Source organism: Drosophila takahashii, chromosome X (assembly GCF_030179915.1).
Source record: "Drosophila takahashii strain IR98-3 E-12201 chromosome X, DtakHiC1v2, whole genome shotgun sequence".
In the NCBI taxonomy this organism is placed as follows: domain Eukaryota; kingdom Metazoa; phylum Arthropoda; class Insecta; order Diptera; family Drosophilidae; genus Drosophila; species Drosophila takahashii.
In genome coordinates this window covers 15,972,574-15,998,860 of record NC_091683.1, presented here as the reverse complement: position 1 = coordinate 15,998,860, position 26,287 = coordinate 15,972,574, and the positions used below count along the sequence as shown (strand labels likewise).

The 26,287-nt window shown below is 41.8% G+C and overlaps 2 protein-coding genes across 7 annotated transcripts; both read left to right on the top strand.

Annotated features, from left to right (window-relative positions):
* The first annotated feature begins 6,874 nt into the window (after positions 1-6,874).
* Positions 6,875-26,001, top strand: Actn (alpha actinin). Of its 6 annotated transcripts, none has more exons than XM_070218328.1 (10): positions 6,875-7,019; positions 14,287-14,534; positions 18,900-19,316; positions 19,382-19,535; positions 19,756-19,907; positions 21,956-22,048; positions 22,116-22,466; positions 22,523-22,701; positions 23,828-24,962; positions 25,034-26,001. In XM_070218328.1, exons 2-10 carry the CDS (start codon positions 14,421-14,423, stop codon positions 25,190-25,192), a joined length of 2,754 nt encoding a protein of 917 aa, XP_070074429.1. In that variant the 5' UTR covers positions 6,875-7,019; positions 14,287-14,420; the 3' UTR covers positions 25,193-26,001. The 6 variants fall into 6 exon arrangements, with proteins under 6 accessions (XP_070074429.1, XP_070074428.1, XP_016996241.1 ...); XM_070218327.1 differs by having other exon boundaries at positions 6,881-7,082; XM_017140752.3 differs by lacking the exons at positions 6,875-7,019; positions 19,756-19,907 and adding exons at positions 13,010-13,094; positions 21,040-21,125.
* Positions 7,802-10,378, top strand: usp (retinoid X receptor ultraspiracle). The gene has a single exon (XM_017140753.3). The coding sequence runs from the start codon at positions 8,255-8,257 to the stop codon at positions 9,821-9,823; it is 1,569 nt and encodes a 522-aa protein (XP_016996242.2). The 5' UTR covers positions 7,802-8,254; the 3' UTR covers positions 9,824-10,378.
* Positions 26,002-26,287: the final 286 nt, after the last annotated feature.

Here is a 26,287-nt window from a genome sequence, read left to right as displayed (position 1 = left end):
TTCAGTTTTTGACAAAAATTGGAATTTTTTCTTTTGGTTTTTTTGCTGTAACTTGGCCAAAAATGGTCCTACACCAAAAATTCATACTGTTTTGAACAGATAACAAAATTTGCTATAAATCCATAAAACTTTCCGTATGATTTTGGAAAAATAAAATTTTCGCCAATTTTTAATTTTTTTATAAGGGGGTACCCCATGATTTTTTTCGAAAAATTAAAAATAAATAAATTGTCAAGGTTTAAATGCCAATCGTTAGGAAATTTAATGACGAGTTCAGAAAGGTATGACAATCCATCCTTTGAATCAGTATTTGCTTTGTTATAGCGAAAAAACTGGTTCGTTTTAGCGAAAAAACGGGTTTGGTTTTTTTTTGGAAATTCGGGATTTCAGTTTTTGACAAAAATTGGAATTTTTTCTTTTGGTTTTTTTGCTGTAACTTGGCCAAAAATGGTCCTACACCAAAAATTCATACTGTTTTGAACAGATAACAAAATTTGCTATAAATCCATTAAACTTTCCGTATGATTTTGGAAAAATAAAATTTTCGCCAATTTTAAATTTTTTTATAAGGGGGTACCCCATGATTTTTTTCGAAAAATTAAAAATAAATAAATTGTCAAGGTTTAAATGCCAATCGTTAGGAAATTTAATGACGAGTTCAGAAAGGTATGACAATCCATACTTTGAATCAGTATTTGCTTTGTTATAGCGAAAAAACTGGTTCGTTTTAGCGAAAAAACGGGTTTGGTTTTTTTTTTGGAAATTCGGGATTTCAGTTTTTGACAAAAATTGGAATTTTTTCTTTTGGTTTTTTTGCTGTAACTTGGCCAAAAATGGTCCTACACCAAAAATTCATACTGTTTTGAACAGATAACAAAATTTGCTATAAATCCATAAAACTTTCCGTATGATTTTGGAAAAATAAAATTTTCGCCAATTTTTAATTTTTTTATAAGGGGGTACCCCATGATTTTTTTCGAAAAATTAAAAATAAATAAATTGTCAAGGTTTAAATGCCAATCGTTAGGAAATTTAATGACGAGTTCAGAAAGGTATGACAATCCATCCTTTCAATCAGTATTTGCTTTGTTATAGCGAAAAAACTGGTTCGTTTTAGCGAAAAAACGGGTTTGGTTTTTTTTTGGAAATTCGGGATTTCAGTTTTTGACAAAAATTGGAATTTTTTCTTTTGGTTTTTTTGCTGTAACTTGGCCAAAAATGGTCCTACACCAAAAATTCATACTGTTTTGAACAGATAACAAAATTTGCTATAAATCCATTAAACTTTCCGTATGATTTTGGAAAAATAAAATTTTCGCCAATTTTAAATTTTTTTATAAGGGGGTACCCCATGATTTTTTTCGAAAAATTAAAAATAAATAAATTGTCAAGGTTTAAATGCCAATCGTTAGGAAATTTAATGACGAGTTCAGAAAGTTATGACAATTCATCCTTTGAATCAGTATTTGCTTTGTTATAGCGAAAAAACTGGTTCGTTTTAGCGAAAAAACGGGTTTGGTTTTTTTTTTGGAAATTCGGGATTTCAGTTTTTGACAAAAATTGGAATTTTTTCTTTTGGTTTTTTTGCTGTAACTTGGCCAAAAATGGTCCTACACCAAAAATTCATACTGTTTTGAACAGATAACAAAATTTGCTATAAATCCATTAAACTTTCCGTATGATTTTGGAAAAATAAAATTTTCGCCAATTTTAAATTTTTTTATAAGGGGGTACCCCATGATTTTTTTCGAAAAATTAAAAATAAATAAATTGTCAAGGTTTAAATGCCAATCGTTAGGAAATTTAATGACGAGTTCAGAAAGGTATGACAATCCATACTTTGAATCAGTATTTGCTTTGTTATAGCGAAAAAACTGGTTCGTTTTAGCGAAAAAACGGGTTTGGTTTTTTTTTGGAAATTCGGGATTTCAGTTTTTGACAAAAATTGGAATTTTTTCTTTTGGTTTTTTTGCTGTAACTTGGCCAAAAATGGTCCTACACCAAAAATTCATACTGTTTTGAACAGATAACAAAATTTGCTATAAATCCATAAAACTTTCCGTATGATTTTGGAAAAATAAAATTTTCGCCAATTTTTAATTTTTTTATAAGGGGGTACCCCATGATTTTTTTCAAAAAATTAAAAATAAATAAATTGTTAAGGTTTAAATGCCAATCGTTAGGAAATTTAATGACGAGTTCAGAAAGGTATGACAATCCATACTTTGAATCAGTATTTGCTTTGTTATAGCGAAAAAACTGGTTCGTTTTAGCGAAAAAACGGGTTTGGTTTTTTTTTGGAAATTCGGGATTTCAGTTTTTGACAAAAATTGGAATTTTTTCTTTTGGTTTTTTTGCTGTAACTTGGCCAAAAATGGTCCTACACCAAAAATTCATACTGTTTTGAACAGATAACAAAATTTGCTATAAATCCATAAAACTTTCCGTATGATTTTGGAAAAATAAAATTTTCGCCAATTTTAAATTTTTTTATAAGGGGGTACCCCATGATTTTTTTCGAAAAATTAAAAATAAATAAATTGTCAAGGTTTAAATGCCAATCGTTAGGAAATTTAATGACGAGTTCAGAAAGGTATGACAATCCATACTTTGAATCAGTATTTGCTTTGTTATAGCGAAAAAACTGGTTCGTTTTAGCGAAAAAACGGGTTTGGTTTTTTTTTGGAAATTCGGGATTTCAGTTTTTGACAAAAATTGGAATTTTTTCTTTTGGTTTTTTTGCTGTAACTTGGCCAAAAATGGTCCTACACCAAAAATTCATACTGTTTTGAACAGATAACAAAATTTGCTATAAATCCATAAAACTTTCCGTATGATTTTGGAAAAATAAAATTTTCGCCAATTTTTAATTTTTTTATAAGGGGGTACCCCATGATTTTTTTCAAAAAATTAAAAATAAATAAATTGTTAAGGTTTAAATGCCAATCGTTAGGAAATTTAATGACGAGTTCAGAAAGGTATGACAATCCATACTTTGAATCAGTATTTGCTTTGTTATAGCGAAAAAACTGGTTCGTTTTAGCGAAAAAACGGGTTTGGTTTTTTTTTGGAAATTCGGGATTTCAGTTTTTGACAAAAATTGGAATTTTTTCTTTTGGTTTTTTTGCTGTAACTTGGCCAAAAATGGTCCTACACCAAAAATTCATACTGTTTTGAACAGATAACAAAATTTGCTATAAATCCATAAAACTTTCCGTATGATTTTGGAAAAATAAAATTTTCGCCAATTTTTAATTTTTTTATAAGGGGGTACCCCATGATTTTTTTCGAAAAATTAAAAATAAATAAATTGTCAAGGTTTAAATGCCAATCGTTAGGAAATTTAATGACGAGTTCAGAAAGGTATGACAATCCATCCTTTGAATCAGTATTTGCTTTGTTATAGCGAAAAAACTGGTTCGTTTTAGCGAAAAAACGGGTTTGGTTTTTTTTTGGAAATTCGGGATTTCAGTTTTTGACAAAAATTGGAATTTTTTCTTTTGGTTTTTTTGCTGTAACTTGGCCAAAAATGGTCCTACACCAAAAATTCATACTGTTTTGAACAGATAACAAAATTTGCTATAAATCCATTAAACTTTCCGTATGATTTTGGAAAAATAAAATTTTCGCCAATTTTAAATTTTTTTATAAGGGGGTACCCCATGATTTTTTTCGAAAAATTAAAAATAAATAAATTGTCAAGGTTTAAATGCCAATCGTTAGGAAATTTAATGACGAGTTCAGAAAGGTATGACAATCCATCCTTTCAATCAGTATTTGCTTTGTTATAGCGAAAAAACTGGTTCGTTTTAGCGAAAAAACGGGTTTGGTTTTTTTTTGGAAATTCGGGATTTCAGTTTTTGACAAAAATTGGAATTTTTTCTTTTGGTTTTTTTGCTGTAACTTGGCCAAAAATGGTCCTACACCAAAAATTCATACTGTTTTGAACAGATAACAAAATTTGCTATAAATCCATAAAACTTTCCGTATGATTTTGGAAAAATAAAATTTTCGCCAATTTTTAATTTTTTTATAAGGGGGTACCCCATGATTTTTTTCGAAAAATTAAAAATAAATAAATTGTCAAGGTTTAAATGCCAATCGTTAGGAAATTTAATGACGAGTTCAGAAAGGTATGACAATCCATCCTTTCAATCAGTATTTGCTTTGTTATAGCGAAAAAACTGGTTCGTTTTAGCGAAAAAACGGGTTTGGTTTTTTTTTGGAAATTCGGGATTTCAGTTTTTGACAAAAATTGGAATTTTTTCTTTTGGTTTTTTTGCTGTAACTTGGCCAAAAATGGTCCTACACCAAAAATTCATACTGTTTTGAACAGATAACAAAATTTGCTATAAATCCATTAAACTTTCCGTATGATTTTGGAAAAATAAAATTTTCGCCAATTTTAAATTTTTTTATAAGGGGGTACCCCATGATTTTTTTCGAAAAATTAAAAATAAATAAATTGTCAAGGTTTAAATGCCAATCGTTAGGAAATTTAATGACGAGTTCAGAAAGGTATGACAATCCATACTTTGAATCAGTATTTGCTTTGTTATAGCGAAAAAACTGGTTCGTTTTAGCGAAAAAACGGGTTTGGTTTTTTTTTGGAAATTCGGGATTTCAGTTTTTGACAAAAATTGGAATTTTTTCTTTTGGTTTTTTTGCTGTAACTTGGCCAAAAATGGTCCTACACCAAAAATTCATACTGTTTTGAACAGATAACAAAATTTGCTATAAATCCATAAAACTTTCCGTATGATTTTGGAAAAATAAAATTTTCGCCAATTTTTAATTTTTTTATAAGGGGGTACCCCATGATTTTTTTCGAAAAATTAAAAATAAATAAATTGTCAAGGTTTAAATGCCAATCGTTAGGAAATTTAATGACGAGTTCAGAAAGGTATGACAATCCATCCTTTCAATCAGTATTTGCTTTGTTATAGCGAAAAAACTGGTTCGTTTTAGCGAAAAAACGGGTTTGGTTTTTTTTTGGAAATTCGGGATTTCAGTTTTTGACAAAAATTGGAATTTTTTCTTTTGGTTTTTTTGCTGTAACTTGGCCAAAAATGGTCCTACACCAAAAATTCATACTGTTTTGAACAGATAACAAAATTTGCTATAAATCCATTAAACTTTCCGTATGATTTTGGAAAAATAAAATTTTCGCCAATTTTAAATTTTTTTATAAGGGGGTACCCCATGATTTTTTTCGAAAAATTAAAAATAAATAAATTGTCAAGGTTTAAATGCCAATCGTTAGGAAATTTAATGACGAGTTCAGAAAGGTATGACAATCCATCCTTTCAATCAGTATTTGCTTTGTTATAGCGAAAAAACTGGTTCGTTTTAGCGAAAAAACGGGTTTGGTTTTTTTTTGGAAATTCGGGATTTCAGTTTTTGACAAAAATTGGAATTTTTTCTTTTGGTTTTTTTGCTGTAACTTGGCCAAAAATGGTCCTACACCAAAAATTCATACTGTTTTGAACAGATAACAAAATTTGCTATAAATCCATAAAACTTTCCGTATGATTTTGGAAAAATAAAATTTTCGCCAATTTTTAATTTTTTTATAAGGGGGTACCCCATGATTTTTTTCGAAAAATTAAAAATAAATAAATTGTTAAGGTTTAAATGCCAATCGTTAGGAAATTTAATGACGAGTTCAGAAAGGTATGACAATCCATACTTTGAATCAGTATTTGCTTTGTTATAGCGAAAAAACTGGTTCGTTTTAGCGAAAAAACGGGTTTGGTTTTTTTTTGGAAATTCGGGATTTCAGTTTTTGACAAAAATTGGAATTTTTTCTTTTGGTTTTTTTGCTGTAACTTGGCCAAAAATGGTCCTACACCAAAAATTCATACTGTTTTGAACAGATAACAAAATTTGCTATAAATCCATAAAACTTTCCGTATGATTTTGGAAAAATAAAATTTTCGCCAATTTTTAATTTTTTTATAAGGGGGTACCCCATGATTTTTTTCGAAAAATTAAAAATAAATAAATTGTCAAGGTTTAAATGCCAATCGTTAGGAAATTTAATGACGAGTTCAGAAAGGTATGACAATCCATCCTTTCAATCAGTATTTGCTTTGTTATAGCGAAAAAACTGGTTCGTTTTAGCGAAAAAACGGGTTTGGTTTTTTTTTGGAAATTCGGGATTTCAGTTTTTGAAAAAAATTCGAATTTTTCTTTTGGTTTTTTTGCTGTAACTTGGCCAAAAATGGTCCTACACCAAAAATTCATACTGTTTTGAACAGATAACAAAATTTGCTATAAATCCATAAAACTTTCCGTATGATTTTGGAAAAATAAAATTTTCGCCAATTTTTAATTTTTTTATAAGGGGGTACCCCATGATTTTTTTCGAAAAATTAAAAATAAATAAAATGTCAAGGTTTAAATGCCAACCTTTAGGAAATTTAATAGAGATTTTAAAAAGGTATGACAATCCATACTTTGAATCAGTATTTGGTTTGTTTTAGCGAAAAAACCCGTTTTGTTTTTTTTTGGAGATTAGGAATTTGGGTTTTTGACAAAAATATGAATTTTTTTTTTGTTTTTTGCTGTAACATTCATTTTTTATACTGTAATTAATTTACTAAAATTTTAAAATTGTTAAATTTGCATCTTGCCATGCGCATCGAAATCGGCGCGTAGTTTAAACATCTAGCCGAGCTCACAACCCAAGTCTAACCCACCACCCTAGCGAATACACCGTACCGCGATACCGGAGACAGTCACCGGCCGTTGGAAGAAACGATTCTTTGCCCATCTCAAATTCATCTTCTTCACCACGGACAAACCAGTTATTCACCCCGCCTTCAAACGGGCTTTCTCACCACTCGTCAGCTGTTGTTTCGCATTCGCCAATTACCGCGTCTCTTTGTGATGATGGACTCAATTACTACAATTACAATAGCGATTGCAACAAATTAAATCAGCGTCGTGCGTCCGTGTCCGTAAACGTGTGTGTGTGTGTGCCCGCGAGCACTGATAGCCGATAGCCAAACAAAAAGGTAAATAAACAACCGTGAGCGCTGAGCGTCACCTTGCGGCGCATCCAAAGCCACTGGCTGCAAGTAAGTTGCATTTGCATTTCGCCTAATTCGGTTGGTTTTGGTTTGGCTTGCCGTCGGCTTCGCGGTTCCAGTTCAGTGGCCAAACCGCTCGATTCTCGGCGACGGCGATTTGGGGTCGAGGCTGCCGCCGGCAGCGGTGAAATTGGCGCACAGTCGCGTTTCCATTTCGCATTTCCCCATAATTGCAGCGGGGCAAAATTATTTGCACTGTGGCAGTGTGTGGGTGGTTGGCGGGGTGGGGTGGTGAGCAGGGGTGTGGGGAGCCAGACAGACGCAGTGTTGCATTCGTGTGGTGAGTTTTGCAATGGCTGCCAGGGCTGTCGCATATTCAACTCGATTGATTGACTGATTGATAAGCATTACTTGGGGGCTAAGAAAGCCAAGATGATTCATTTTGGGCAGCTTCAATGGTAATTGGCGCCTTAATTGGGGCACAGACGCCTACTGAAATGAGTTTAAGCAGGTGAGCGGACAACTCTATCCACTGTTTTGGTGAAATAGAGATGCGCGAGTCGTCATACGGGAATGTTTACATTTTAGGCAGATAATATATTATCCCAATTAAGATAGTGTTAAAGATAGTAACTCTAATTTTTAATAACTTGTAATATTAATATTTTCCCCTTTACTAACCACGAGATAATGCCATTCATCCTATCACAAATGGCCAAAGTCGTGACCGTGACTGCGCAACCTGTGTCACGCGCCCATCTCCACGATGGTGAGTTGCTCCGCCGTGGTGAGTTAGTCTTTGTTGAGAAAAAATGTCGACGCGAAAAAAGGTTTTAATGCATTAGTCAGAAAGTCTGGCATTCTTAGTTTGTTGCTAAAACTAAAAAGCGCAATTGTTTGGCATTTTGGCGGCGAGCGAGACCAGTGCGCGGCTCCAGCGGCCCAAGATTATGTAAATGCAGCCCGTGGCCCCAGCGGCGAACTGCAAATAAACAGCAAGCAAAGCGAGCTGCTCTGCTCCACTTGGCCCCATCCACTTGGTCGAAAAAGCGAGCGGACGGACGGACGGAACGGACACGGTGGCGTTGGCAAAGTGAAACCCCCACACGGAGAGAGAAAGAGAGAGAGAGGGAGGTGAAAGCACACACACACTCGCACTCGCAAGCGAAGAAGAGCGCTAGCAAAAGAGAAACCCCGAGGAGGAGCATCCGCATCCCACGATGGACAACAACTGCGACCAGGACGCCAGCTTCCGGCTGAGCCACATCAAGGAGGAGGTCAAGCCGGACATCTCGCAGCTGAACGACAGCAACAACAGCAGCTTCTCGCCGAAGGCCGAGAGTCCCGGTCCCTTCATGCAGGCCATGTCCATGGTCCACGTCCTGCCCAACTCAGGCTCAGGCTCAGGCTCCAGCAATAACAACAGTGGCGGCGGTGACTCGCAGATGGCGCAGGCGCCCAATTCCGCCGCCGCTGCAGCCGCTGCAGTGCAGCAGCAGTATCCGCCCAACCATCCGCTGAGCGGCAGCAAGCACCTGTGCTCCATCTGCGGCGACCGGGCCAGCGGCAAGCACTACGGCGTGTACAGCTGCGAGGGCTGCAAGGGCTTCTTCAAGCGCACGGTGCGCAAGGATCTCACATACGCGTGCCGCGAGAACCGCAACTGCATCATCGACAAGCGGCAGCGGAACCGCTGCCAGTACTGCCGCTACCAGAAGTGCCTCACCTGCGGCATGAAGCGCGAGGCGGTGCAGGAGGAGCGTCAGCGTGGCGCCCGCAATGCGGCAGGCAGGCTGGCGGCCAGCGGAGGAGGCGGCGGGGGCAGCGGTACCGGCTCCCTGGGCGGCTCCAGCGGAGGTGGCGGTGGAGGAGGAGGAGGAGGAGCTGGCGGCGGAGGATCCGGGATGCCCCCTGGCAGCGGCAACGGCTCCGAGGCCGACTTCATGGGCAACAGCGGCGTGGCCAGGGACTTCTCCATCGAGCGCATCCTGGAGGCCGAGCAGCGCGCCGAGACGCAGAGCGGCGACCGGGCGCTGACCTTCCTGCGCGTCGGCCCCTACTCCACCGTGCAGCCGGACTACAAGGGCGCCGTGTCCGCCCTGTGCCAGGTGGTCAACAAGCAGCTCTTCCAGATGGTCGAGTACGCGCGCCTGATGCCCCATTTCGCCCAGGTGCCGCTGGACGACCAGGTGATCCTGCTGAAGGCCGCCTGGATCGAGCTGCTCATCGCGAACGTGGCCTGGTGCAGCATCGTCTCGCTGGACGATGGCGGTGGAGGAGGAGGAGGAGGAGGAGGCGGCGGCCACGACGGCTCCTTCGAGCGGCGCTCGCCGGGGCTGCAGCCGCAGCAGCTGTTCCTCAACCAGAGCTTCTCGTACCATCGCAACAGCGCCATCAAGGCCGGCGTCTCGGCCATCTTCGACCGCATCCTCTCCGAGCTGAGCGTGAAGATGAAGCGCCTGAATCTGGACCGACGCGAGCTGGCCTGCCTGAAGGCGATCATACTGTACAACCCGGACATACGCGGCATCAAGAACCGGGCGGAGATCGAGATGTGCCGCGAGAAGGTGTACGCCTGCCTGGACGAGCACTGTCGTCTGGAGCACCCCGGCGACGACGGACGCTTCGCGCAGCTGCTGCTGCGCCTGCCCGCGCTGCGCTCGATCAGTTTGAAGTGCCAGGACCACCTGTTCCTCTTCCGCATCACCAGCGACCGGCCGCTGGAGGAGCTCTTCCTCGAGCAGCTGGAGGCGCCGCCGCCGCCTGGGCTGGCAATGAAACTGGAGTAGGCATTGTGATTGCGTTTGTTGGCATTTCTCCTCTCTATATCCTCTCCCCCCCACGATATCCTCCAAAAGCCCCTCTAATATTACGCTAAATGTGTATGTAATTGTTTATTTTTTTTTATTACCTAATATTATTATTATTGATGTAGAAAATGTTTTCCTTAAGATGAAGATTAGCCTCCTCGACGTTTATGTCCCCGTAAACGAAAAACAAACAAAATCCAAAACTTGAAAAGAACACAAAACACGAAAAAAGAGAAGAAGCACACAAGCAAGTAAAAGTAAAAGTTAAAAGTAAAAGTTAAACTAAAGCTAAATATATAAAGGTTAAAATTAATGAATAGTTACGATCTACAGACGTATGTAAACATACAAGTTCGGTATACATATGCATATATGTCGGCAGGCGCATTTCTGCGGTGCTGGCCCCGTTCTAAATCAATTGTAATTACTTTTTAACATAATTGTACCCAGGCGTTATTAATTACATGCGAGATACAAAACAGACGAAAAGCAACAAAAATTATCTATGTATAAAATATAAACTGCATAACAAGATATATTGTCGTTTTATCTTGGATATATTCGGATCGCGGGATCTGCGATTAATCCAATTGTCCACACGAGCGGTGCGTTTCGGGACTGTAAGTCGAATTCGAATTATAAGAATCTTTTCGTTTGCTAATAAAATTTTTGTATTAATAGTTAATTGATTTATTCTAAAGGCCTTTCAATAGTTGGCTTTCTTCCAAATATATGTGTGATATAATTAGATGGAGGTAATAAATAAATTTCACAGTGCAAACTGTTCAAAAATAGACGCTCTATTTAAAGCCCGATTTTTACCCACCAGTAATCGAATCCTTCAAGTCTCCTAAATGCATGATAGTAGTAGTTCTTTTTTAGGTTGTACTTAATACAGTTAGAAAGATCTTGAGATCCGTTAAACTTTCCTTTCAAATTTCAAAATGAAACCAGAGTTCTGGTCCTTGAAAGGATCGCCTGCTCTTCGCGAACCGCACTGTACCTGTTGCATGCGTATTCGGGTGTCGTGCTTGCCCCACTCCTCACCTTGATGTGGCTGCCTTTCAAATGGCATTTGGTCAATTTTTATACAATTTATGTCTCAGCGGGAATGTATGTTAGTATGTATTTACAAAAATATGGTATTAACGCACAAGCAGCGACTAAGAATAGATATTGTTTTCGAAAAAAGAACAAAACTCGTTGCTGACGACGCACATTATGATCTATAAATAGCCGAATTTGGGTTCTATCTCTGTCTATATATCTCTCTCTATCTTATCGCTATATCTCAGGCCAAGGAATAGCTTAAAATTGGGACAAAGCGACGTGTTCTCGGGAATCCTTGCTGGAATCCTTTATTCTCTTGGAATAAACGTTTTCCCAGATTCTCCATTCAAATCGAATCTAGAGATCTTAGGATCCTACATCTGGAGCTTTCGAAAGCTCCCACTCGGAGCGAGCGAGATGCATGTAGTGTGCGAGGGAGACGGCCGAATGTCCACACTTATTGTGGGTGGTTTTTATTGGTCTAGCTAATCGCTATCCTTGATTTTGTGGCTTGCGAGCATATTTAATAAATTTCATAAATATCATCTCTCTCGTTCGCCCCGCTAAAAAGGCAAACCTATGTAGCAGCGTGTTGAAAAATGTGAAATGTGGAATGAAAAATGAAATGTTTCGCACGGAAAAACCATGAAAGCATGCCAATAAAATCATGTGCTCCCCCCCAACAAAAAAAAACCCTTCTCCTTCGCCGATTCGCGATTTGCGTGCGTGTGTGTATTGGAAAAGAGTTTTCGAAGCGAAATTAACAATTTGCTATTTTCGTAGTTATGCGGGGGCGTTTTCCGAAGACCCAGGAAGGGGGGTTATTGGTGGATGTCTGATGCTGACTCGCTGACAGACGAGGAGAAAAACGGAAAACTGAAAACTAAAAACCAGGAGGGTCCCGGGGGGAGTGGAGGAGGTGGGGAGACAGAGAGACAGACAAGCTGACGTGGGGGCCAACAAGTTGTTGTCGTCTCGCATTCGCATTCGCATGTATCGCATACAGGGTGCCCCTTCCCCTTCCCCCAGACCCCACTTACTTTCCTCGTGTGTCGCCTGCAACTGCATTTTCCTACCAATTTCACTAATGGGGGTCCAAGAGCTCTCTTCTTCGCCGCAGACCAAGCAAAAAAAAAACGAAACAGGGAGCAGGCTGCAAGCCGCAGCTGCAAATGAGCAAAAACAAGAAAGATCGCCGGCTAAAGAGTGTGGACTTGGCGATACCCCTTAGTCTGGGGATCTTAAATGACTCACATAACTAAAAAATTGTTTAAAAAAATAAATATATTAAGAGTTACAACAGAAGAGGTCTTCGAAACTTGAAAAATGTTTTTGTAATAATTATATAATTGTAATTATAATCCAAGTAAAATATTTGCGATACCCCTTAGTCTGAGGATCTTAAATAACTCACATAACTAAAAAAATTAATGGATTAAGAAGTACAACATAATAGGTCTTCGAAACTTGAAAAGGTTAATTCTAATTATATAATTATAATGTAAGTGAAATATTTAGCTAATTATAACACATATTTCCACAGCTTTACAATAATATTTTTGGGTCCCCGAACCCTATCTTCAGGATACCTCGTGAACGAACAAATAAACCTATTTACGGGAATTTTTTTTTTTGGAAAAACATAGATTACCAGATAATTACTAGATAACCAGCGCACAGCATACCCCTATATCATGATCAAAACTATAGGGTCCCACCACTCGTACGCTTATGCTGGCCGAATTCATACTTTCTTTTGCCACCCACTCCCACTCTCTGCCTTCTACACTCTGCGTCTCTGGGTCGTTGGAGGTTCGGGTCTTCGGATGTTCGGATGTTGGGATCTTCGGATAATTTGGATCTTCGGCTATTCAAAGCCAAAGCCAAAGCAACCGATCCAAACCGATCCGATTCGATCCGATGCTCCCGCTGCACGCCAGACTTTTCTTCTTCGGCTGCTGTGGATGTGGTGGATGTAGTGGATGTGGATGTGGTGCGGTGGGCGATGTGATGTGGGCCAGGTGGGGCGGCGGATCGGTTGGATGGGGGCAAGGGGTGCGGGTGGCAGCAGCAGCAGCAGCGGCGACTGCGACGACGACTGCGACTGCGACGGTATTCAGAGTTGGCAGCTGGCTGGCGCGACATCAGTTTTGAGTTGGCTATCAACGCGAGCGGGTCTTTCTCTTCGCAAGCGACACACGTAGATATTGCTCCAATTGCTGTCCACACAGATTGTTTTGTTGTTTTTGTTTTTGTTTGGTTCCAATACACACACACGAATAGATATAGATATATACTATATATATATCTATATATGTGCATATATATATCTCTGGCTAACCGACTCACTTGCTTTCGCTATACTCTATTTTCTTTTTTTTTGGTTTTTTTTTTTTGGTACTCGTTGAAAAATAAATATAAATACAAAAAATTCAAAAAATAATTCAAATGAGCGAAGCAAAAAAAAAAAAGTAACGAAAACTGTGCATGTGTGTAAGGTGTGTGTGTGTGTGTGTGCGTGCGATGGTTATATATGCCTAACCACATATATCTCTATATATATCCGAACAATATGTGCATATATATGATCTATATAGAGAGTCAAAGTGCTACCAATAAAAAATAAGACACACAATTTAAAAAAGGGAACGAGAGCAACCCACCGCGCGAGTATATCGATCTATATTTACCGGATCAGTTCCGATTTCCGATCCGAATTCGCGCTATTTCTCAAAATTATTTCAAATATGTACCAATCCCGAACCGTCCTTCTCCGCTACCGCCCCCGCCCGCGGCCCCGCCCACTTCCCTTCGCTGCGTTGACGTTGACGCCGAAAATAAAACTTTTTCAAAACATACTATTTTTAACCGATACGATACGATACGAAACGGAACGAGCGCGGAAAACACACAAAAGAACGAGCAAAGCAAACGCGAAAATAATTAAGCAGCAAATTAACGTGTTATACAACGATTTAGCCAGTCCAAATTCATGATTCAATACGATTGTTTTTTCAACTCGGAATATTAGCGGGAAACGGTTAGCGGGGTTAGCGGGTTAATCGGGTTAATCGGGTTGATCGGGTAAGGCGGCAAGGCAACCACCTGTTGTGGCAGGTTGTTGTTGTCGTCGTTGTTGTGTCTCTCGAGGAGAGCTTTCAGGACTCACTCGGGCCAGCTTTGCGCCATCGATCGATCAATCAATCAATCAGTCTGTCAGTCAGTCAGCACTCAGTCACACACACACAGGCACAGTTATATAGAGACTGTCCAGAATCTGAACCAATAGCAAAAGCAAAAGCAAACCCAACCAAACCAATTCTAATCGAACGACTTGAGCCGCGGCAAAAAGAACAACCGAACAACCTACAACCTCCGTTTTCCTTCGGCAGCAGCAGCAACTGGATCACCAGCAACAACAGCAGCACCACCACCAGAAGCAGCGAGAGCGAGAGAGAGTGCAGCGGGACAGGGAACGAGCTAGATATATACAACGAGCGAGCGGGACTTCTGAGAGCGCCACAAGATGATGATGGAGAACGGACTCTCCATGGAGTACGGAGATGGGTACATGGAGCAGGAGGAGGAGTGGGAGCGCGAGGGCCTTCTCGACCCTGCGTGGGAGAAGCAACAGAAGAAGGTGAGTGAGAGGGGAGATAGTGCTAGGCAACCCACAAATACTAGTAATCCTGGGAACTACAGTTCCGCCTCCCAAAGAAACCTTGGATATTGTTCTAAATTACCGATAATCTTACCTTTCATGAGCTATCAGATCTTTATAACCAACTAGCCTTACTATTTTGATCTATAACACCAGTAATCCTGCCTAAAACCGAATACCAGAAACCATTTTCAATTCAAATCTAAAACCCTCAGTCAGACATTCTGGAATCGATGCCATCGCATTCTGGGTCATGGCAAATTTATGCCGAAGAAGCTTAAGTCTTCAAGTCTTTATATTCAACACTTCATAAATATCATACAATATACCCACCCCCTAGGTCAGAATATAAAAGTTCTTCAGGATTTACCTATCATTTTTAAAGCATAAATTTCCTATTCAAAACTTTACAAGGAATTAATTAAGCTAAACGTAAAATAGTGATATTGCAATTGAGTTCAAAGGGGTCAAAAATGATTCACTCTGTCATATTTTTGTAAAACTTCTCGAATATTGTAGCCCAATTTTTCGAATGACTACTGTATCCGTAGTTCGTATGTATTGGATATATGCTCTTTGGTCTGGCTGGGTTCTATATTTTTCGATTATGTTTCAATATTTTACCGAGCCAACACCAACACCACCACCACCGCAACAACAACAACATAGGACTAACACAAAAAAAAGCCAGAACAAAAACTACAAAAAAAAGCTCAGCGGGCCGTTTTAAAAATAGAATTCTTCTTTCTTGATTTTCATGGCTCTTGTTGTTCGAGCAATGTTTGAAGATAGCACGAAAATAGTTTGTTGCTGTTCAGGAACTATACATATAGGATGGCATATATAGAACGTATATCCAAGAGCCTTCGATCTCTTATGATTATGAAAATCGAAGATCCAATTGGATGCCAATTGATGGTCTTCGATCCACCAGCCACCCAACAGGTTGCTCTGATCGTCATGGGAAAGATACCCAACCCCCAACCCAACCCTATCGAAATCGAAGGTTACATTCCATTGGGCTACCCATTTTCCATACAGTTTCCACTCAATTACCCCCTGGCATCCCTTTGATCTTCACTTTTTCATCGCTTAGTTTGTTTGTTTGTTGTCTGTCGGTTGTCGATTGTCGATTGTCGCTGTCTGGCAGCCAGCGGAAGCATACCGTTATACCTGTGGCGTCAAAAGAAGAACAGCAACTAATTGCCACTGTTTAGATAAAGCTGGAAACATCGATCCATAAGTAGGTGGCAATTGAGGTGGGGACAACTAGAAAAACCTGAAGGTCGTGCTCGATAAGAGCCAGAAGGCCAAAAAGAACGAAAGATAGTGAAAAGTGACTATCCCAGAGACCAAAGAACCACTCCATCCTATCAGATCCCATCCCATTGCGTCCCCAAGAGCTCTAACCTAGAGACCTGCAACCGCACAGATATATTATTTATATACATAATTCTATAAATTGCCAGCCAAAATTTAGTGCAAGGCTGTGTTTTTGACACGCCGCCTAGGTGGTGAAATGAAATTGACAATTATAAATAGACAGCATTCCTATGCACCACATTTCCACGCGATTCGGATTCAGAATATCTCTTCAGTGGCTGTATCTGTAGCTGTTGCTGTATCTGTAGCTGTATCTGTGGCCGAGCATCCGAAATTCATCAGCCACCCACACTCGTAAAGCATGGCGAAAATGCAATGACAAATCGCTGGCGCACAAACGAAACTGAAAATAATTAACACAGATCGAAAAAAAGTCGAAAAATACATAAATGCAAAATAAAGCGAAAATATGAAGATTTTTGGCGGTCGCCAGATGACTTGAGCTTGACATGCTCGGACATGTATGCGTGGCATCTCTCTTTCTCTCTCTATCTTTCTCTATATATGTATTTCGTAACCGTAAATTACCGAACGGAATTCGTCAGCTGCTGAATAATGAGTGCCGAAAAAAGAAAGAAAACAGCCACTGAAATAAAATTGTTTCTGTTTTGTGTTTACATTGATCGCAACAGCGCAACAAAAGGTGTAAAGAGAGGGGATGGGCATTTGCATGGGTGTGGGTGGTGGGGCTCATGAGTCATGGGTGTGCGAAAGGTGTGAATGAATGAGGAGGATCATCGGCCAGGGTTGCCACCCTCCTCCATTCTCATCCGCCTGGCTGCTTGGCTGCTTGGTCGCCTGGCCATGTGCGAATGAGTCCATGCTATGGGGCCGCTCAAATTACACTCGGCTAAAAATGGGTGTGCAAGAGCGAGTGCGTTGCTGATTCTTCTGCTGCTCTGCCAATAGAGAGCTTTCCCCAAAAAAGCTTTTTTTAAGAAAAAAAAAAAGAAAAACAAAACTAAGGAAGAGACGTCGTTCGTTTGGCTGCTTTTTTTTCTCGATCTTGGCGCGTGCGCCTTGACCGGCCAAAAAGATTGCTCAATCATAGATCTGGAAGATGGAGACTGCAAGCTGGTCCAGGCAACTCTGGCGCTTCGCTGCAAGCGCAGGCCACTGGCCTCTGCCGCCGCCGCCGCTGCCCGATAACGGTAATTGATCAGAGGCGAAAACGGGTTACCGGAATGCAACAGTGAGAGAGAGAGAAGGAGGGAGAGGCTGCGACAATCAGAGCTGCCAGATTTTTAGATTTTCAGGGGGAAAAGGCGGTGGGAAAACTCCAAAATGTAAACAGTTTTAAAAAAATCCCTTAACAAAAATTATAATTAAATTATGTTTTGATGACCCACTTAAGTGCGTCCTTTTGAGGCCGCTTTAATGACGTCTGTTTGTCTATCTCCCCAATTAAATGACACTTGAGTGTGAGAAAGACGATAAATGTCAAAAATAGCACTCACTTCCGCTTTCGAATGTTTTTAAAAACAAATAAAAGAGATTTATGGAAATGGGTATTACGTATTATTAGAAAAGAGCTAGATCTAACGGGAATGCCTGCATTCTGCTGGCAACACTGGATGCTGCATGGCAGAGACTCGAGATGGAGACTCGAGCTGCAGCCTAGCGGTAAGCCGGAGCGACTTGTTTTGGCGCTCTCCGGCTGCTGGCCTAGTTCAAGTTGTTATTGTTCGAGTGGGTAATGTGTAATCTGTCCCCGGCAACCGTTTTGATCGTTACGTGAGAGGGGCATTTGCATTAACAGTTGCATTTCTTGTTCTCAGCTTAGATCTTCTCTCTTTTCTATCTCCTTTCTATCTCCTTTCTCTGTCTCGCTCTGATCTCACGCACCTAACTGTAAGCTAATGGCCAATAAAGTGGAGTCCCCCCGATATTCTATACAAGCTATGCATGTTTGATCCCGTTCTAGCGGTGATCCATTGTGATGCATATAAGGCCGTAAATGCAGCCCATTTGTCAATCGATTAGGTCCACTCCTCCTCCTCCTCCTCCTTCTCTTCCTTTCCTTTTCGATTGTTCCGGTCTGCCCAATCAATAAAGCCCATTTTATGAGTGATCTGCATATTCCCAGGCAACTGAACACCTATTCCGAGTTGTAAGCAACACCCATATACCCATTGGGTGGGTGGAGGAGGAGGAGGAGGGGGTGGGGCCTCCAAAATAATGAAGTGTGCGCAAAAAAGAACTGGTTTATACCCATACATACACATGTGCCCGCTGTCTTTTCTTGTTTTCTCTTTGTTCTGTCTGTCCCCATTCGGTGAAAAATAACTGCAACTGTCAGCCGCAGTTGCAACAACAGTGGGTCGCGAAAAAAAGGGGAGGGGGAGGGGGGAGATCTCTGGGCTGGGACTGCCCTAAATGGGTGGCGAAACAAAAACAGGAACTGCGACTCGGGGACAGCTGGCGGCGATCAGCTGTCCCCCATACAGGGTGTCACGCCCCCAAAAAAGGCCCTCTTTAGGTACTTTACGATCTTGGTGTTTCTCCATTCAATTGAGATTTTGTTTCTTTTTGAGTATATATTTATCATGCCAAAGCAAAATACAATACTTTTTTAATACAAGTGTTTAACATGTTAGTAAAAGAATAAATATATAATAAAGAAAAAGCAATATTCCTTCCCCATACAGGGTGTCACGCCCACAAAAAGGGGCCTCTTTAGGTACTTTACGATCTTGGTATTTCTTTAATTAATTCCGATTTTGTTTTCTTTTTAAATATATTCCACTCATACCAAAGCAAAATACAATACTTTCTTAATACAAGTGTTTAACATGTTAGTATTATTAGAAATAAATATATAATAATAATATATAATAAAGAAAAAGCTATATACCTTCCCTTAACTCTCCATTAAATCTTATTTCCTCAAACAGAACCACTAATATTTATATTTAACCCTTTTAAAAACATTAACAAATTAAACATATCCCATATCCACAGACATTTACCGCCTGGTGTAACAGTCATCTGCGCAAAGCCGGCACCGCCATCGACAACATCGAGGAGGACTTCCGCAACGGCCTCAAGCTGATGCTGCTGCTGGAGGTGATCTCCGGCGAGACGCTGCCCAAGCCCGATCGCGGCAAGATGCGCTTCCACAAGATCGCCAACGTGAACAAGGCTCTCGACTTCATCGCCTCCAAGGGCGTCCACCTGGTGTCCATTGGCGCCGAGGAGATCGTCGATGGCAACCTGAAGATGACCCTGGGCATGATCTGGACGATCATCCTGCGCTTCGCCATCCAGGACATCTCCGTGGAGGAGATGACCGCCAAGGAGGGTCTGCTGCTGTGGTGCCAGCGCAAGACGGCTCCTTACAAGAACGTCAACGTACAGAACTTCCATCTGTCGTTCAAGGTGGGTTAACTGGATGGGTTAAGCCTTTAATTGCCTGGCCTAAATAACCATGTTTTATTTTGTAGGATGGTCTGGCCTTCTGCGCCCTCATCCATCGCCATCGTCCAGATCTTATCGACTACGCCAAGCTGTCCAAAGACAATCCTCTGGAGAATCTTAACACTGCCTTCGATGTGGCCGAGAAGTATCTGGATATTCCGCGCATGTTGGATCCAGATGGTAAGTCTGCCGGGGACTGATTGCCTGAAGATGGGTGGTAATGGGTTCAGTAATGGGCTCAGTAATGGGAGGAGATCCTTGGAAAGTTTCGAGTAATTAATAATTGGTAAAGTAATGATATTATCACTCCAACTCCTCCCACTACTCGAGATGATAGCGTAGTTAATAAGCCATTTACTGGGCTCCGGCTCTAATCACTGCGATTGGTGAACAACGACAGATTTGATCAACACTCCGAAACCGGATGAACGTGCCATCATGACGTACGTCTCCTGCTACTACCACGCCTTCCAGGGAGCCCAACAGGTTGGAAATGTGACGCATGTACCCGAACCCACAAGACAATACACCTACGTCCCGAATAATTACAATGTGACTAAACTTCACCACGATACACTTAAATATCTAGCTCTAGCGGCATATCGATATACATATATCTCTATATCTATATATGAGCCATATGCCTTCCTCGTTCTAAGTATATTTTTATGCGATTTTGCGATGTTGCCGCTGCTGCTGCTGCTGATGTTGCTTCCGTTTTTAGCCGCCGCGGAGACCTTGACCAAATGCGCCGCGTGAAAGCGCCAAGGTCGCAGCGGTATGGGGCCAAGGTCGAGCCAAGGTCAAACCAAAATCACTGGCTGAGTCACACAGCAACCAGAAGGGCAGCGGGAATCTGAATCGCCACGAAATTGCGCCCTCTCCTATATCAAATTTGAATCGCCTGGATTTGTCTTGATTCGATTTGCATTGGCCTGTATTCCGCATCCGCATTTGCATCCGCATATGCATTCGCATCCGCATCCGCCAGATGCTAACTATTGCCCCACTAACTGCGCTCGCAAAGATATCGGAGATTATGATGAAGCTAACTTCGAAACTCGCTAGGGTTTCCGATAAAGCCGGGATACTTGATCTATTATTCGATCCCAACTGTTCAGAAAGCGTTTATAACGCAGAAGAAAGCTTCCTTCCTCTAACAACCTTAACCCCTTAATAACCGAGTCTCTAACCCCAGGTTAGCCTATTTCCAGTTGGTAGGTTCCACATATCTCCGTTCCGTGCGCCCTGCATGTTCTGCCAATAATCTGCAATGCTGCCATGTTGAGCTTGCCATATTTATAAGTGTTTAATTTGGCGCCTGCAACCGAAACTCGATCCCTGATATATTTCCCAGAAAATAAGTGATCGAGTTTTGAGCGCCGGCATGTTTTAAGATGATTAACTAACTTAGTTTAAGCCCAGAATATCTGTAATACCGTTCGATGCCTGTTGAGACTAACCACCATTTGTATGTTTGTTGCTTTCTTTCTCTTTCTCTCTTTTTGATTATCTCTCTGTGTGCGCGCTCGCTCCGCTCATCAAAACAAACAAACCAACAACTGCCATTAACCAATCTGCAACTGCAATCGCCACAACAACAACAACTACAACAACAACAACAACCCTCCTGAAAAAAATCAAAATCAAAAATGCTAAATCAAACACACACACTCGATCACAGATCTGCAGAATACAGCTTTGCCCGATGAGCGGGCGGTGATGACCTATGTGTCCTCGTACTATCACTGCTTCAGTGGCGCCCAAAAGGTCTGTTATACAACCCATCCAGTCACCCAAAAAAAAAAAAGAAAAAAGCAGAACACTACACCCATTCCACATTTCATACACATGGCGCCCGAACAGGTATCCTTAATATGTGATCATAATAGATCACACTCCTATCAGTCGGTCAATCCAAACTTTCGTTCTATCCTTCTTTCTCGTTAAATTATTATACTTTAAATACCATTCCACATTTCATACACATGGCGCCCGAACAGGGATCCTTAATATGTATCAAGTGATCATAATAGATCACACTCCTATCAGTCGGTCTATCCAAACTGTCCTTCTATCCTTCTTTCTCATTAAATTATTACACTTTAAATACCATCTCTCACCTTTTCCAATTGAAATCTCCAAGATTCGACTGACTGATTCTCCTGGCCACATCATATCATACCATAAACACCTACAAAGAACACAGATCGCTATGCTAACTGCAGATTTGCCAGAGCATCCTAATCCCTAGACCGCTTAACTGAAATGGCATCTGTTTGCCCCGTTTTCTGTTGCTTCCTCCGTTTCCGTTTCTTTTACTTTCTGCAACGTTCTCTATATACGAATATATATATAGGGCACACAGTTCAGTTCAGTTCAGTTCGAATCGGAATCGAATCGCTGGCATGGAGCTGAGTTGGACTGAGCCGCGGCGCCCGGTGTTCCTGTTCCTGTTTCCGTTTCCTGTTCGTCTTGTTCTCGCTTTTCCAAATCTGAGTTCGTTCCGTGCCCACACACACACGCACACTCAGAGCGAAACGATTGAAGCCTTCTAATGTGCAACCTCCTTTTCCACCCCCATCCAACCATGTAACCAGGCGGAAACCGCTGCCAACCGCATCTGCAAGGTGCTCAAGGTCAACCAGGAGAACGAGCGCCTCATGGAGGAGTACGAGCGTCTGGCCAGTGATGTGAGTAAACCAGATTATATATAGGATAGATAACGTATACTAATATATACCCCCAAATCCCATATAGTTGCTGGAGTGGATCCGCCGCACCATGCCGTGGCTGAACTCCCGCCAGGCGGACAACTCGCTGGCGGGCGTGCAGAAGAAGCTGGAGGAGTACCGCACCTACCGGCGCAAGCACAAGCCGCCACGCGTCGAGCAGAAGGCCAAGCTGGAGACGAACTTCAACACGCTGCAGACCAAGCTGCGCCTGTCCAACCGGCCCGCCTACCTGCCCACCGAGGGCAAGACCGTCTCGGACATCTCCAACTCGTGGAAGGGCCTCGAGCTGGCCGAGAAGGCCTTCGAGGAGTGGCTGCTCGCCGAGACCATGCGCCTGGAGCGCCTCGAGCATCTGGCCCAGAAGTTCAAGCACAAGGTGAGCACAAGCTATGGCTACATCTATATATATATATTAAATATCATGATGCACAGGCCGATGCCCACGAGGACTGGACGCGCGGCAAGGAGGAGATGCTGCAGTCGCAGGACTTCCGCCAGTGCAAGCTCAACGAGCTGAAGGCCCTCAAGAAGAAGCACGAAGCCTTTGAGTCTGACCTGGCCGCCCACCAGGATCGCGTCGAGCAGATCGCCGCCATCGCCCAGGAGCTGAAGTAAGTGTCCGCCCCGAGCGAGCCCATTAGCTAATCTCGATTTATCCGATTATCCCGCCTGCTGCCACCGATACGGTCGATACGATCTATATAATCCCCGATCTGCGTGATCCAGCGTGAGGTTAGGTAGAACTCCACCTCCTCGATCAGTCATCTAGTCATCTAGACACCGGTGTTTGCCAGAGACAAGTAGATATAAATGTTAGATGAGGGAATATATAAATGGGCATCATCTTCCGAAGAATTGATGATCATTGTAAGAGTAAATTCTATATAAATTCTGAAGAACTAGCTTCTGTCCGGCAGAAGGACTTCAGTTTCCAGTGCCATTTTCTTTCCATTAAATGGATAAAAAAAAAAATAATAATAATAATTCCTCTGTAGAAGATATTACAATATCAAGGTGTTTCTTTAGTTAAGGTTATTACCAGTTACTTTTATGGAATCTCTGATTTAATAATGATAAAACGCATTTAATGATGATGTTAGATGAGGAAATATATAAATCATCTTCCGAAGAATTGATGATCATTGTAAGAGTAAATTCTATATAAATTCTGAAACACTAGCCTCTGTTTCCAGTGCCATTTTCTTTCCATTAAATGTAGTATTGAATACTAGTTTTAATTAGCCAAATTAAAAAAAAAATAAAAAATAAAAATTCCTCTGTAGAAGATGCTACAATATCAAGGTGTTTCTTTAGTTCAGGTTATTACTAGTTACTATTATGGAATCTATACTAGTTTTAATTAGACGAAAAAAAAATAAATAAATAAAAAAAAATAAAATAAAATAATTCCTCTGTAGATGATATTACAATATCAAGGTGTTTCTCTAGTTCAGGTTATTACTAGTTACTATTATGGAATCTATACTAGTTTCAATAAGCCAAAAAAAAAAAAAAATAAATAAATAAAATAAAATAATTCCTATGTAGAAGATATTACAATATCAGAAGATATTCTCTAGTTCAGGTTATTACTAGTTACTATTATGGAATCTCCGACTTAAAGTAGACTAACTGGCAACACCCTCCAATCGACCATCCCATCCCATCACATTTCTTTCACTCCTGTAAGCGAGCATGAGAGACCCCCAACTAATCCCCGATTACCTACCTTCACAGCACCCTGGAGTACCATGACTGCGTGTCGGTGAACGCCAGGTGCCAGCGCATCTGCGACCAGTGGGACCGCCTGGGCGCCCTCACCCAGCGCAGGCGCACCGCTTTGGACGAGGCCGAGCGCATTCTGGAGAAGATCGACATCTTGCATTTGGAGTTCGCGAAGCGGGCGGCGCCGTTCAACAACTGGCTGGACGGGACGCGCGAGGATCTGGTCGACATGTTCATCGTGCACACCATGGAGGAGATCCAGGGCCTGATCCAGGCGCACGACCAGTTCAAGGCGACGCTGGGCGAGGCCGACAAGGAGTTCAACCTGATCGTGAACCTGGTCCGCGAGGTGGAGTCGATTGTGAAGCAGCACCAGATCCCCGGCGGCCTGGAGAACCCCTACACCACGCTGACCGCCAACGATATGACGCGCAAGTGGAGCGACGTCCGCCAGCTGGTCCCTCAGCGCGACCAGACGCTGGCCAACGAGCTGCGCAAGCAGCAGAACAACGAGATGCTGCGCCGCCAGTTCGCCGAGAAGGCCAACATTGTCGGCCCCTGGATCGAGCGGCAGATGGACGCGGTGACGGCCATCGGCATGGGACTGCAGGGATCGCTGGAGGACCAGCTGCACCGGCTCAAGGAGTACGAGCAGGCCGTCTATGCCTACAAGCCGAACATCGAGGAGCTGGAGAAGATCCACCAGGCGGTGCAGGAGTCGATGATCTTCGAGAACCGTTACACCAACTACACGATGGAGACGCTGCGCGTCGGCTGGGAGCAGCTGCTCACCTCGATCAACCGCAACATCAACGAGGTGGAGAACCAGATCCTCACCCGCGACTCCAAGGGCATTAGCCAGGAGCAGCTGAACGAGTTCCGCAGCAGCTTCAATCACTTCGACAAGAACCGCACCGGCCGCCTGTCGCCCGAGGAGTTCAAGTCGTGCCTCGTCTCGCTGGGCTACTCGATCGGCAAGGATCGCCAGGGCGACCTCGACTTCCAGCGCATCCTCGCGGTCGTCGATCCGAACAACACTGGCTACGTGCACTTCGACGCCTTCCTCGACTTCATGACCCGCGAGAGCACCGATACCGACACTGCCGAACAAGTGATCGACTCGTTCCGAATCCTGGCAGCCGATAAGGTGGGTTATTTAGCTACTTATGAAGGGATATTAATTACCTGCAGAGTCTAATCACTTCCCTCCTATTTTAGCCATACATTTTGCCCGACGAACTGCGCCGCGAGTTGCCCCCAGACCAGGCCGAGTACTGCATCCAGCGCATGCCGCCCTACAAGGGACCCAACGGAGTGCCCGGCGCCCTGGACTACATGTCCTTCAGCACAGCTCTCTACGGCGAGACCGACTTGTAGGAGCACCTGGGCCTGGGCATCGAGGCACCACCCGGATCCGAGCAGAGCCAGATCATATAATAATGATAACCTTTAATAATAATAATATTAATAAACATAGATTTATTATACCTACACTCGTAACGGTAGCTGCAGAAGAACTTCAGAGCATCATGTGAGGATGAATATATTTATTAATTTCCGTCTCGAGCCGATGTATGCGACCCACACATACAACATACAACAAAAAACAAAAGTGAAAAACAAGAAATTATGAAATGAAACACACACGTACATCAAATACATTTGTAAAACAGCAAGGCAACCATCAAGTGCATATCGAATATTTAAATCTAATTCTAAACACCAAGTCCAAAACAAAACAAACAAACAAAAACATCAACAAAACGCTAAAAACATTATTTTTTGAAATTTATGTTAATAAAAACAAAATCCATACATAAAAACCAAAAACAAATGAAATCGCCAAATCCGAAAGAGATTACTTTCTTTGAAATAAAAACATAAATACTGAGGGGGAGGGAGATAGCCAAACAAAGTGGCGAAACTTGAGACTACTTCCGCTTCCGTTTACGAACCTTCAAGAACCAGATAGACAGAGACGGCAATACTGCTAGAGACAGAGAGAGATAGAGAGAGACCACTACACGAAAGAAAGAGTTCTGTTCTATATTCACACAATTACTATAGCTATTTATTCATCGACAATTTCAGAACATTAGCTTTCGCTTATCTCGAATATATTCACATTTTCAGAACATTTTACACAACTCAGATAACGAATGATGAATAAAGCGATTTCTTGGTGACATTGTGTTTTCGTAGAGCTATTGCCACGATTCTGTCGACTTGGGGTCTCCAATGCCCACTGTGCGACCCAGTGGCGGGTGATTTTGAAAAAATGAAATTTTCGCCAATTTTCAATTTTTTTATAAGGAGTACATCATAATTTTTTTCGAAAAATGGCAAAAAAAAAAAAGTCCAGGATTAAATGCCAATCGATTGATAATTAAACAACGAGTTCAGAAAGGTATGACAATCCATATTTCGATCAACATTTGCATTGTTACAGTCAAAAAACGAATTATTTTTTTG